The 14,190-nt window shown below is 44.6% G+C and overlaps 2 protein-coding genes and 1 pseudogene across 5 annotated transcripts; all 3 read right to left on the bottom strand.

Moving 5' to 3' along the window:
• Positions 1-118: 118 nt before the first annotated feature.
• On the bottom strand, positions 119-11,476 carry LOC104937218 (tubulin alpha chain). 3 transcript variants are annotated; one of them, XM_027288874.1, is made up of 4 exons: positions 11,374-11,476; positions 1,427-1,649; positions 1,196-1,344; positions 119-1,100 (listed from the first exon to the last, which is right to left on the bottom strand). In XM_027288874.1, exons 1-4 carry the CDS (start codon positions 11,374-11,376, stop codon positions 120-122), a joined length of 1,356 nt encoding a protein of 451 aa, XP_027144675.1. In that variant the 5' UTR covers positions 11,377-11,476; the 3' UTR covers position 119. The 3 variants fall into 3 exon arrangements, with proteins under 3 accessions (XP_027144675.1, XP_027144676.1, XP_027144674.1); XM_027288875.1 differs by lacking the exon at positions 11,374-11,476 and adding an exon at positions 6,575-6,653; XM_027288873.1 differs by lacking the exon at positions 11,374-11,476 and adding an exon at positions 2,456-2,558.
• Positions 4,232-11,395, bottom strand: LOC113747769 (tubulin alpha-1B chain). 2 transcript variants are annotated; one of them, XM_027288877.1, is made up of 4 exons: positions 11,374-11,395; positions 5,713-5,935; positions 5,482-5,630; positions 4,232-5,386 (listed from the first exon to the last, which is right to left on the bottom strand). In XM_027288877.1, exons 1-4 carry the CDS (start codon positions 11,374-11,376, stop codon positions 4,409-4,411), a joined length of 1,353 nt encoding a protein of 450 aa, XP_027144678.1. In that variant the 5' UTR covers positions 11,377-11,395; the 3' UTR covers positions 4,232-4,408. The 2 variants fall into 2 exon arrangements, with proteins under 2 accessions (XP_027144678.1, XP_027144677.1); XM_027288876.1 differs by lacking the exon at positions 11,374-11,395 and adding an exon at positions 6,575-6,654.
• On the bottom strand, positions 8,636-10,872 carry LOC109136779 (tubulin alpha-1 chain-like; annotated as a pseudogene).
• Positions 11,477-14,190: the final 2,714 nt, after the last annotated feature.

Below are 14,190 nucleotides of genomic sequence, written 5' to 3'. Positions count from 1 at the left end.
AATTTTATTTAGGACAGAGCAAAACTCTGAACATTCACACTGTTAACAGACAAACGTTTCTTTGAAGTGCAAATGAAATCATTTCTTTCCAGTGTAGTTTGTGACTTTTATGTCCCTTTTTAATATTCCTCTCCTTCCTCCTCTCCCTCACCCTCAATGGAGTCGACACCAACCTCCTCGTAATCCTTCTCCAGAGCTGCCATGTCCTCTCTGGCCTCAGAGAACTCTCCCTCCTCCATACCCTCACCTACATACCAGTGAACAAAGGCACGCTTAGCGTACATCAGGTCAAACTTGTGGTCGAGCCGAGCCCAGGCCTCTGCAATAGCAGTGGTGTTGCTCAGCATGCACACGGCCCTCTGGACCTTGGCCAGGTCTCCACCAGGAACCACAGTGGGTGGCTGGTAGTTGATGCCAACCTTGAAACCAGTGGGACACCAGTCCACAAACTGGATAGTGCGTTTGGTTTTGATGGTGGCGATGGCAGCATTGACATCTTTGGGCACCACATCACCACGATACAAGAGGCAGCAAGCCATGTATTTACCGTGGCGAGGGTCGCATTTCACCATCTGATTGGCTGGCTCGAAGCAGGCGTTTGTGATCTCAGACACTGAGAGCTGCTCATGGTAAGCTTTCTCAGCGGAGATGACAGGGGCATAGGTGGCCAGAGGGAAGTGGATACGGGGATATGGCACCAAGTTGGTCTGGAACTCTGTCAGATCAACATTGAGGGCACCATCGAAACGAAGGGAAGCAGTGATGGAGGACACGATCTGACTGATCAACCTGTTCAGGTTGGTGTAAGAAGGACGCTCGATATCGAGGTTCCTACGGCAGATATCGTAGATGGCCTCGTTATCTACCATGAAGGCACAGTCAGAGTGCTCCAGGGTGGTGTGGGTGGTCAGGATGGAGTTGTAGGGCTCCACCACAGCGGTGGACACCTGGGGAGCTGGGTAGATGGAGAACTCCAGCTTGGACTTCTTGCCGTAGTCGACAGACAGACGCTCCATCAGCAGGGAGGTGAAACCAGAGCCGGTGCCACCTCCGAAGCTGTGGAAGACCAGGAAGCCCTGAAGGCCAGTGCACTGGTCAGCCTGGGGACAGAGAGGGAGAGACAACCATCACATGAGATACAGTTATGTCGATTCATTTGATGTTCTGGAGCTTCTCCTGATGTCACATTACTCACCAGTTTGCGGATCCTGTCCAACACCAGGTCGATGATCTCTTTGCCGATGGTGTAGTGTCCACGGGCGTAGTTGTTGGCAGCATCCTCCTTACCAGTGATCAGCTGCTCAGGGTGGAAAAGCTGGCGGTAGGTCCCAGTGCGCACCTCATCTAAGGAGACACACAACATTGAATCCATTGTGGTTCATCAGATATTTTACTTTAATGTTCAGCTAGAGGTGATTACACCTACCGATGACAGTGGGCTCCAGGTCCACAAAAACAGCCCTGGGGACGTGCTTTCCAGCTCCAGTCTCACTGAAGAAGGTGTTGAAGGAATCATCTCCTCCTCCGATGGTCTTGTCACTGGGCATCTGTCCGTCCGGCTGGATCCCATGTTCCAGGCAGTAAAGCTCCCAGCAGGCATTTCCAATCTGGACACCGGCCTGACCAACGTGGATGGAGATACACTCACGCTGTGGAAAGCAGACAAAGAAGATTTAGATTACAGGAGGCTGCACATGACGAAGGATTTTCCACAACAACTGCTGCCAATTAAAAACACAGGAATTAAACAACTGGACCTTTGAAAGCTTTGATGAAAATATTTCCGAGATCTCTCAGAACAAAGAGCTTTAAATGAATCTTCCCTGCATGAATGGGTGGGCATGCATTTTCTGCTGCGACATGGGAGTGTCTATGCGCACAAGATTACAGTGGGGAGGATTATCTAGGTCACATTTTGCAGCCACGTTCAAATTCTCACTAGTTTATTCTAGTATGGACTTAAAAGTGATATTATAGATTTATTTTATTTTGCACATTAAATTTATAAATATAAATTTTCAGATAAAATCCTCTTTAATACAAAGACTGATGTAATATCTGTGTTTTTTTTAAAGAAGCTGTATGGATGAGCAGGAAAACCAGACTGGCAAACTGGGCGATGGTGATGGCGATGATGTAAGCTGATTGAGGAGGAAGGTTGCGTGAGAAGAGGATTAGGAAAGCAGGAGGAGAAGGGCGTTTGTAGTGCAGGAATGAATTCAGGCCACATGAAAAATACGCATGTTTTGTTTCACAGCAGCATTATTAATAATTCATCAATACAAACTCACACAGGCTGCAAAATACAGCGAAACAAAGGAGAGAGGGTGATAATTCAAATCTCATCAGCACGACCTGCTTTCCTCCTCTTCCCCCTGTAGATATTCGACTCTCAAAGCAAAGAAATGTGCACATACAAATGCTACAAAAAATAAAAAATAATAATCGCACTTACCATGATGGCTTGTCGATATTATACAATGTAATGAGACAAGTCGGAGGAGTGTCTGTGTCTGTCTGAGGCGGGGTGTGGTGTCTGAAAAGCGGATCTGATGATGCGCCTCTTGAGGAGGACAGGTGAAGTGTTCATATTAAAAAAAGAAATAAATAAAAAACCCAAACACCTCCTCCGTCTCCTGCAGTAACTGTTTCACACCCAGAACCGAAAAAAAAAACAGAGATACAGAGACACAAAACCTCATGCAAGTGATGTGATGTGGCGTTATTTAATGTTTATTACAAAGCAACATTATGTAGAAGTGAGTATTTTTTGCAATTTGTATGTAATACCACTGTGGTACATTTGGATACGTGTATGTCCATAGAGGCTGCTGCTTCCACTTGGCCAGCTCCGGTTCTGGCACGACACAGGTGTTGTGGAATTTTCCGACTCCCCCTCAGAATCTGAGTCCCTTTCTTTTATTTTATTTATTTTTTTCATCACAATATGAAAGAAAATTGACATTGGATGGATGCAGGTTCCTCTGCGTGACACTTGAGGACGCTCTTGCACCAGCAGTGATGCCACAGTTTGAGAACAAGAATAAACTAATTAAGGGTGCGTTCAATTTATTGCAGAAGAGTCTTTTCAGTGAGCCAACATGCACCCTGACTCTGTTTGACCCGAATGGAACTGGACCTGAATTAGTATCAATGTGTGTGTTTACTATTTCATATCAAAACAGCTGCTGTGTGCGGTGCTGTCTATACATTATTATGACTGAATACTAATTTTAATATGATAATCTTACTGAGAGATTATTTCATGACCTACAATGACAATAAAAATGTTTTCATATCAAAGGAAAACAAAATGTCAAATGTCCTGTTGATGCATGGATGATAAAGTGATACAATTATTGTTTTATGTGCGGTTGAGTGATCATAACACATCGTGTCTATTTTGAAAATTAAAACAGTTTAAGGTCAGTGACATAAAACTGACAGCAAGCACGACAGAAGTAGAAACACCAGCCAGTAGGTGTCACGCTGTGTGAACCTCCTCATATATATGATCTTACACGCAGTGTCTAAAAATGAATGAAGATGTGGAGATGTAACCACACAATGTCATATTGTCATATGTGTTGTTATATGGTTTGCTTTGACTTGTAGAGTTTGGTTCATATCCTCTACATCATCAACACACGTAACCAGGCGACATGTGTACAATATGTTAGATGTCATGTAACTTTCATATGTAAGAGCCGTGTTTACCTTCACTACATGTGCCCAGATATGTTTTGTTGCGACTTGTTCTTCATTGATTTGCTGTATTGTGTTACATTATGTTGTTTATCTAAAAAAAAAACACTTCAGTTACAAAAAATACAGAAATCCTGCATTAGTAACCTTAAAGATGAATCCAAATTTGAACATTTTTATGGAAATTTAGGGAGAAATCTTTTGAAAATGTGAAGACAAACCACAGATTCCACATTGAAGTGTACTTCTCATTCAGAGTTCTCAAATGTACCTTAAGGGGAAAAGAGAGCGAGCAGCTTTAAAATCATATTTTACGAATCGTTGAATCATTTTATCACTCTCAGAAAAAGAGCCAACATCATCCAACTGACTGTATTAAATTATCTTAAGCAGTTATTTGGCCGCCCGTAATCTGAACATGTCAGAAAAATATTTCAGATTTAACTTTGTTAGTCACAGAGGAATGACCTGAACCAACAAATGGAAAATAGTGGATAATGGAGTGAAGAAGGAATGTCGTCACAGATTTATTTTTCACAGATTTATTTACAGTCCATACAGTTACATTTCTTTTTACTACTACATATATCGTTTATATATTAAGAACATAAACACAATATTACACATGTAAATACAAATGTAATATTGTGCTTGTGTATATTCTTCAGGAATGACACTTTCAAGTTACATTTACTTATCGGGCCTACTCCTCTCCTTCCTCCTCTCCCTCACCCTCAATGGAGTCGACACCAACCTCCTCGTAATCCTTCTCCAGAGCTGCCATGTCCTCTCTGGCCTCAGAGAACTCTCCCTCCTCCATACCCTCACCTACATACCAGTGAACAAAGGCACGCTTAGCGTACATCAGGTCAAACTTGTGGTCGAGCCGAGCCCAGGCCTCTGCAATAGCAGTGGTGTTGCTCAGCATGCACACGGCCCTCTGGACCTTGGCCAGGTCTCCACCAGGAACCACAGTGGGTGGCTGGTAGTTGATGCCAACCTTGAAACCAGTGGGGCACCAGTCCACAAACTGGATGGAGCGTTTGGTTTTGATGGTGGCAATGGCAGCATTGACATCTTTGGGCACCACATCACCACGATACAAGAGGCAACAAGCCATGTATTTGCCGTGGCGAGGGTCGCATTTTACCATCTGATTGGCTGGCTCAAAGCAGGCGTTTGTGATCTCAGCCACTGAGAGCTGCTCATGGTAAGCTTTCTCAGCTGAGATGACAGGGGCATAGGTGGCCAGAGGGAAGTGGATACGGGGATATGGCACCAAGTTGGTCTGGAACTCTGTCAGATCAACATTGAGAGCACCATCGAAACGAAGGGAAGCAGTGATGGAGGACACGATCTGACTGATCAACCTGTTCAGGTTGGTGTAAGTAGGACGCTCGATATCGAGGTTCCTACGGCAGATATCGTAGATGGCCTCGTTATCTACCATGAAGGCACAGTCAGAGTGCTCCAGGGTGGTGTGGGTGGTCAGGATGGAGTTGTAGGGCTCCACCACAGCGGTGGACACCTGGGGAGCTGGGTAGATGGAGAACTCCAGCTTGGACTTCTTGCCATAGTCGACAGACAGACGCTCCATCAGCAGGGAGGTGAAACCAGAGCCGGTGCCACCTCCGAAGCTGTGGAAGACCAGGAAGCCCTGAAGGCCAGTGCACTGGTCAGCCTGGGGACAGAGAGGGAGAGACAACCATCACATGAGATACAGTTATGTCGATTCATTTGATGTTCTGGAGCTTCTCCTGATGTCACGTTACTCACCAGTTTGCGGATCCTGTCCAGCACCAGGTCGATGATCTCTTTGCCGATGGTGTAGTGTCCACGGGCGTAGTTGTTGGCAGCATCCTCCTTACCAGTGATCAGCTGCTCAGGGTGGAAAAGCTGGCGGTAGGTCCCAGTGCGCACCTCATCTAAGGAGACACACAACATTGAATCCATTGTGGTTCATCAGATATTTTACTTTAATGTTCAGCTAGAGGTGATTACACCTACCGATGACAGTGGGCTCCAGGTCCACAAAAACAGCCCTGGGGACGTGCTTTCCAGCTCCAGTCTCACTGAAGAAGGTGTTGAAGGAATCATCTCCTCCTCCGATGGTCTTGTCACTGGGCATCTGTCCGTCCGGCTGGATCCCATGTTCCAGGCAGTAAAGCTCCCAGCAGGCATTGCCAATCTGGACACCGGCCTGACCGACGTGGATGGAGATACACTCGCGCTGCGGATGAAGATATAGAAGGTTTGGATTACAGATGATGTCTAGCTTTTTGCACACTTAAAAAGAATCGCATATCTGAAATCTGATCAATGACAACATGTCTAACTGAGGTTCGGTCTATCGTTTCTTTTACAGTGACACAGGCATTTTCTGCTGCACCCTGCTGCACCATAAAGCCATGTCTACTGCATACAGGATTACTTTAGGCAAAGGGGATTATGTAGGTCAGACATGTTGCAGTGTGTGGCCTCTTTAAAAAGCCACAGTCACATTTCCCAACTGAGAACAGGAGTCCCCCATCCATGAATTTGTTTAGAGTAAATCAAGATGTCAGTGGGATGTTTGATTTAACACAAAATCATCTTTTGAGCACTATATTACATTCATATAAAAGCAGAAACAGCATTAGTGTGACGCTCGTGGTCATACTAAGCTGATTTAACATAGTTATGCGGAAAGAGGATTGTGTGTTTGCAGTGCAGGGATGCATGAAACAATATGTTCTCTTTGTCTAACAGCAGGCATAATGAGAAATTAAACAATATACAGACACAATACAGAGAAGATCAGAGAAATGCTCCATGAACAACTTACAAACAAATCACATCTCTCAGAATAAATATGTAAAATTCTACTTACCATGATGGCTTGTCGTTATTATGCAATGTAATGAGACAAGGCGAAGGAGTGTCTTTGTCTGAGGTCTGCTGCGTCTGAGGCTCAACTGTGCTCATGCACCACGCTCTGCCTCTTGAGGAGGGCAGGTGGAAGTGTGCACATTCGAAACTCCTCCTCCGTCTGCCGCAGTAACCGTTTCACATCCAGAACCGAGAACAAACGGGATCCTGTAGCTGCTGTGACATTGACTCCAAAAACCTTTATGTGTAATGTGCGTTGATGTGATTTAGTCCAGGGCTGCACAGTTCAAATTACAGGAAGGTCAATTTATCTTACAAGATTTCCCTGAAGAGCAGTGACCAGCTGCTTACTCACTATCTGGCTCCTAATGCACAAACCTGATGTTTGCTGCTGCAGCCACTTGGAACAATCTGCGAAAGGAAATCAAACTGATGAGTCAGTGGGGCTGACATTGAGGATAGAGTGAACTGAGGCAATGTGAAACAGGCAACATAAAAATATATCAGCTAAGGCTTGTGGTTTTCTGGGTACTTGTTTTGCTGGTCTTACAGGGCAAACTAATCTGTTGAGCAGTTAAAACCAACACATTGTTCAACCAGCTAAACCAGGACCAAAAAAAAACAGCTGACCTTTGGAGAAATGAGTCGACATTCGAGAGAACACAGTTGACGTGGCAGCAAACGTGTACAGTCAAACTTCAGTTAACATGTATTGTCACATATAGATCTATAAACGCCAAAACATTCACACCAAGTGTACAGATGCCACCCACCAAAATATCTCTCATGTCTGGGCTTGAGAGGAGCCAGCTGAGGTGGCTCAGGCGTCTGATTAGGACACCTCCTGGGCGCCTTCATTTGGAGGTGTTTCGGGCACGTTCAACTGGAAGGAGACCCCTGGGGCAAACCCAGAACTCACTGGAGGGACTATATAATATACCCCATCTGTCCTGGGAACGTCTCGGGATCCGCCCAGGAGGAGCTGGCATGTGTTGCTAAAGAGAGGGACGTCTGGAGCACACTGCTAAACCTGCTGCCACCGCAACCTGATCCATGTGTTTTATTAAGTGGCAGTGCATTGAGTCCTCAGGGCTGCCATAGATAATTCTAATAGTTGATAAATGTCATTTTCATGATTGAATGAAAAGAAGAGTCATTGTATGTCTCATTTATGTTTTTTAGGATATTTTCACTGAGCTGCATTATCAGCAATCCAAATTGGATGGTTGAAAAACTTGCACACTAACCCCTAGACCATTTTTCAAGTTGTGTTTGTATAAGCAAAAAAAATCTGCACCGTCATTGCCGTATTTCCTCAAAGTAATAAACACTTCACTTCAATTGAAACTGTGTGCAGCCCACGGGGATTAACAGGGCTTTCCTTTCTGTGGTGAACAGGAATCATGTGGATGTTATGAGCTGTGTGCTGCACAATGCAGACCAGATGCCTCTTATATTCTTATATAGTATCCAAGTAGATGTAGTGGAGAATAAATCCACCTGTACAGTGTTAACATTTATTCTTATCTTTCATATGCACAAACTCTTTTAAACTTGGAATAAAGTCTAAATAGTATGCTGTCTGAAAACATAACAGAACTTTTAGGTTGTTCACCAAATAATAACTGTCAACTACAGCTCCTATTTGATTATTTGGATAAATTTAAGAGCTCTGTACCGTTAACCTTTCATGTTTTACATCTGAACATGTACAATGCTAAATTTTCATAGCTTAATCTTTCACAGGCAGATTACTGACTGCATAATTGGGCAGAGGTCAAAATAACTTCAAGTTTATAATTTACTAGAATTGTAAATCTGTAAAGGAAGCCATAGTTCAAATATTATGACTCGGTTCAAGGGTTTAAAGTAGAATGTAAACACTGAGGGCACTGAATGTGTTCTGTAAAACTTGACCTGTCATGTATGTTTATGACTGTACATTAATTTCTCAAACTTAGTCTAGGATTTCTTTATTGGATTACATAAACATGGAAGATTAATAACTCAAAACTAATTAGAAATTTTCATTCTAAAGACAAAGCAAACACAGACAACTTCATATGTTACAGGAACTTTATTTAGAACATAGCCAAACTCATATTTGATAGACAAACATTTCTTTTTGGAATGCCTTATAGAGAAAATTTTAAGCAGTTGTTTCCTGTTTAAAAAATCATACATTTCTTTCTCATCCTTGAAAGACTCAGACCTGACTCCATCCTCACAACCTGGTTCCATCCTAACAACCTGGTTCCATCCTCTCTGGCCCTTCCTGTCTCAGGAACCTCATCCAAATTGACAGTTTCTAGAGTTTAACTCCAAACTGGTAATTCATAAGACGGACATTTCTTTTTGGAATGTATTAAAGAATGAATGCAATCAATTATTTCCTGTTTAACTTATGCCTTTGTGTTTAATACTCCTCTCCTTCCTCCTCTCCCTCACCCTCAATGGAGTCGACACCAACCTCCTCGTAATCCTTCTCCAGAGCTGCCATGTCCTCTCTGGCCTCAGAGAACTCTCCCTCCTCCATACCCTCACCTACATACCAGTGAACAAAGGCACGCTTAGCGTACATCAGGTCAAACTTGTGGTCGAGCCGAGCCCAGGCCTCTGCAATAGCAGTGGTGTTGCTCAGCATGCACACGGCCCTCTGGACCTTGGCCAGGTCTCCACCAGGAACCACAGTGGGTGGCTGGTAGTTGATGCCAACCTTGAAACCAGTGGGACACCAGTCCACAAACTGGATGGAGCGCTTGGTTTTGATGGTGGCAATGGCAGCATTGACATCTTTGGGCACCACATCGCCACGATACAAGAGGCAGCAAGCCATGTATTTACCGTGGCGAGGGTCGCATTTCACCATCTGATGCCTGGCTCAAAGCAGGCGTTTGTGATCTTCAGACACGGAGAGCTGCCATGGTAAGCTCTCAGCGAGATGACAGGGCATAGGTGGCCAGAGGGAAGTGGATACGGGGATATGGCACCAAGTTGGTCTGGAACTCTGTCAGATCAACATTGAGGCACCATCGAAACGAAGGGAAGCAGTATGGAGGACACAATCTGACCAATTAGCCTGTTCAGGGTGTGTAAGTAGGACGCTCGATATCGAGGTTCCTACGGCAGATATAGTAGTTGGCCTCGTTATCTACCATGAAGGCACAGTCAGAGTGCTCCAGGGTGGTGTGGGTGGTCAGGATGGAGTTGTAGGGCTCCACCACAGCGGTGGACACCTGGGGAGCTGGGTAGATGGAGAACCCAGCTTGGACTTCTTGCCGTAGTCGACAAGCAGACGCTCCATCAGCAGGGAGGTGAAACAGAGCCGGTGCCACCTCCGAAGCTGTGGAAGACCAGGAAGCCCTGAAGGCCAGTGCACTGGTCAGCCTGGGGACAAAGAGAGAGACAACCATAACATGAGACACAGTTATGTCGTTTTCATTTATGTTCTGGAGCTTCTCTTGAGTACTACTCACCAGTTTGCGGATCCTGTCCAGCACCAGGTCGATGATCTCTTGCCGATGGTGTAGTGTCCACGGGCGTAGTTGTTGGCAGCATCCTCCTTACAGTGATCAGCTGCTCAGGGTGGAAAAGCTGGCGGTAGGTCCCAGTGCGCACTCATCTAAGGAGACACAACATTGAATCCATTGTGGTTCATCAGATATTTATACTTTAATGTTCGCTAGAGGTGAATACACCACCGATGACAGTGGGCTCCAGGTCCCAAAAAAAACAGCCCTGGGGACGTGCTTTCCAGCTCCAGTCTCACTGAAGAAGGTGTTGAAGGAATCATCTCCTCCTCCGATGGTCTTGTCACTGGGCACTGTCGCCCGGCTGGATCCCATGTTCCAGGCAGTAAAGCTCCCAGCAGGCATTGCCAACTGGACACCGGCCTGAAACATGGGATGGAGATACACTCACGCTATAGAAGAAAGAAAAAACAGGAGATTATTTGAGTGTTTGCATTTATTTAAACACAGAAAAGAACATATATATATATATATATATATATATTCATAGTTATTGAAAAGATGGGTGTGCTTTTAGTTTGAAATCCATCCTAATTCAGAATAAAATTTGATTAACTGCACAGCCAATCAGAGGCGGGCCTCGAGTAACGGTCGACTAGTCATGCGTTCTGTGTGTGGAACTCGGTTGCTATGCGACAAGCCCTTCACTCGCTGTGGCAACACGTTTAAAAAAATAAAAAAAACGACCGTTAGTTTTTGGAGAGTGGTCGTACATCATAACGGTCACAAACGGTCACAGCTCCAGCTCAGCAGTGTCCGTTACCGGCATGAATTTTTAATGCTGACAGCGCATTTCATCTACTACCCCCACCCTCCGTCCACATATAGGGTTTCTCTGGGCGTGGGACGTCTGAAGGCGGGTATGCGCATCCTCCCTGTTAGTACAATGAATGAACGTCTTAAAGGGCAGCGAGCAGCCAAAGTCACGCCGACAGACATAGACAGAGACAGGGGGGATAAAATACCGCACAGTCGGCGGTTGAAGCGAAGTCTTTCAGCCCACACTGCAATCTGTTGAAACCGTCTTTTGTTCAGTCCAGCCCGCCACGTAACTTAACCCCCAACCCAGCACTAACACCAAAAGCCCATTATAACACACACGTTACATTCCACAGGGTTCAAAATGACTAGGGTGACGTTAATCTTCGTAACACCTCAACACTGTCAACGTTCTCTCTCCTCCTCCTCCTCCTCATCCCTCCACAGAAAATTAAATATATAACACATTCATAACAAAGTTTGAGAAAAAAAGTTTTTTTTTTGTTTTTACCATTTTGTTTGGTTGAAGTCTCGGCGGTTGTTAGAAGCTCCTTGACAGAGAGTCTTACAATTCGACAGTTATGGGGTCGATGTAAGAGATAATGGCGAACATGAGGATGGACCGGTGGTATATATGCAAGTGCAAGCGCCGGCGCCGGGTGCTTCCTGCGCAGCCATTGGTCAACCCCGCTGCCAGTGAAGAGTTCGTGGCTTTCTATTGGTTGAGAGCTCCCTCTTGGGTTTTTTAGGGTACCACCTCCGAGACCCCACCCGAATCCCGTCATCCTTTGGTTATTGTGCTGCAAGCATGGCGCCTCTTATTGTAGAAGTGCTGCGTAATATTCGACATGTTGGTACCAGACAGGCGGAGTCTGCCACACAGAAACACTTAGACATGACAGAGTAATAAATACAAAGTATATGCATGTAAAATATCTTAATATTAGAGCAGGATATATGAGCATACAGTCTGCAGCTGTTTCCTATAGTTATATTGATTATTTCTTTGCAGCCCCCCCTGCATAAAACATGTGATTAATGTCTCACCATCTGCCAGTATGGAAACAAATAGACAATCAAGTCAGCTCATCCTGCCTTAATGTTGCCATTTCAAACTCATGGCCTGAGTTTAAGGCTACAAATCTTCCACAAACATTAGGTTTATTCCTGAAGACAATATCAAGAAGTATGCGTGTGCACATTCATGCAAAATGTCATAATGCAGTAGTTTGAAGCACATTTCCAGGTAGACTAGTTGTATTTTGGTGTATTTTCCTAAATATATCTTGTTGTTTACATCATAATTGTGGTTTTAATGAGCAGCTGTAGAGGTTGATTTTATCCCATCCTGATTTTAGTATCCTGATCCTGAAGAGGTCAAGCTGCCCACTAAGATGAGGAACAAGCCGGCGGCTTACAGAGAGCCACAGACGCCCAACCCCCCTCCCAAGATTTAACTGTTGCTAGGAAATGAATAACGGGGTTGCCTGGATACAACCCAGTATCCACATAGACCGCCTTTATCTGGTGGTCACATGACCCAGCTTAAATGGCAGCATTAACGGGCTGCAGTGCAGCTGCCTCTGTTGGGGTTGGGGGGTTTGGATGTGAGGCGCCTCAGACGCCTTCCCACCAAAAAAATCTTGTGCCTGCGAGGAAATGCACTTGTTCTCACCTACAGCTGCATGTGTCCTCCTATTATAAAGCTTGACGACTAAAAATAAACCTGAAATGCCATGTCAGGATGGCGGGGTGTGGCCTCTGTGGCACAAAATGCATGGCATTAATGTGGGTCAGCTCTTTTGTTCACACAATCCGTCAAGGCAGTTGTTCAGATAAAAGCTCATTGTCTCTGGAGACAGTAATGTTACTGTAAGGCACGAATTCCCACGGGGTCCTTGAAATCCTTGAAAATTTGTGGATTTCTGGGGGGAAAAAATTCAAGGAATTTTGAAAATAGACATAAATAGATATGAGTCATTGAAAGTGCCTGAATTTATGTGCTGTATTTATACAAGAATAGACATTAAAGTTGATATCTTCTACACTGTATGCATGTTGCATCATTGTTGCCTCGAGAAAGTCGAATAATGAAGGTTAAACAGCTTCAAAACCTAAAAATGATCTGTGTCTCAAACTTTGCTGTGCTAGGCCCTTGAATTTGACAAAACCGGGCCTTGAAAACTCCTTGAATCTGATATCTAAGAAGGCGTGGGAACCCTGTGGATGTGCATCCCATCCCTGTTGGTGTCTGTCTTTAAAGTTCAACTTTAAATGAGAAAAAAAAAAGGCCATAAATTGTTCTTCAGCGGGCCCGGCCGGCACACTAAGAGACGATTTGGCAACTTGGTTGCTAACAAACAAAGGAAACCCTTTGACAACAGTTGTCCCAGAGGAAGAAATGATACCTCGCTGAATGTGGGGCTGCTTAAAATAACCCAGATTTAGAGATGGAGAGTCAGGAGAAGCTGTTCACAGTGACTGCAGGCTACCTGAATCACAGTTAAATCAGCTAATTATAACCTCTTCATGTTTAATTAACATTAATACGTCTTGTTATAGAGGTTTGTTCCTCAGTCGTGCTATCCGAGTCACCATGAGTCATTTTAAATGTTTAAACAGAGCTTCATGCCACACATATGCTGCATTTCAACATGTTTCTTTGCTTGAAAACATTGTTTCTGTGTGTGTTGTTGTCATTTACGTGTTCCTGTGTTCCCCCATTTGCCTCTTTTATCTTTGGTTCTGCCGGTTGATAATGTGTTATTTCCTTTTCCTGTGCACATGCTTTCACCTTCACTTTCCAGCCTCCTGTTTCTCCTCTGTTTCCACCACCTGCATGATACAATGTTTTATCTGTGCGCCTATGCTCTAGCATGCATTCGACATGTATGTATGCTTTTGAATAAGTCTTTTAAACACCGGGTGACATCAAAATATGAACTGAGAATCATCCCAGAGGGCAGCAGCTGAAAGAAAAAGGCCTGATGAATCATAAATAAATATATAAGGATGAAAAGGTAAATATGGATTATGTCTTTCTGCTTTGATCTGACTGCACCTGCATCAATGCGTTCAAACAGCCACAGATGGAGAATATGCTTTGTAACTGTCGGGTGTCATGTTCTCTGTTTGCAGGATGCAGTGCGGTCAGTTTCATGCCATGAAGGACCACTCCCATCTCTCTAGCATTCCCATCCTCCCTCTCTCTTCTCCTCTTGGTGAGCAGCTGCTCAGACCCTCCCAGTCTCACAGCTGCTGCTGCTGGGGAGGAGAAGGAGGGAGGAGAAGGGAGGAGGAGGGAGGAGGTGGACGAGTGGAGAATGTT

This window comes from Larimichthys crocea, chromosome XV (assembly GCF_000972845.2).
Source record: "Larimichthys crocea isolate SSNF chromosome XV, L_crocea_2.0, whole genome shotgun sequence".
Lineage (NCBI taxonomy): Eukaryota > Metazoa > Chordata > Actinopteri > Sciaenidae > Larimichthys > Larimichthys crocea.
The sequence above is the reverse complement of the archived record's forward strand: the minus strand, read 5'-3'. Positions and strand labels throughout refer to the sequence as shown.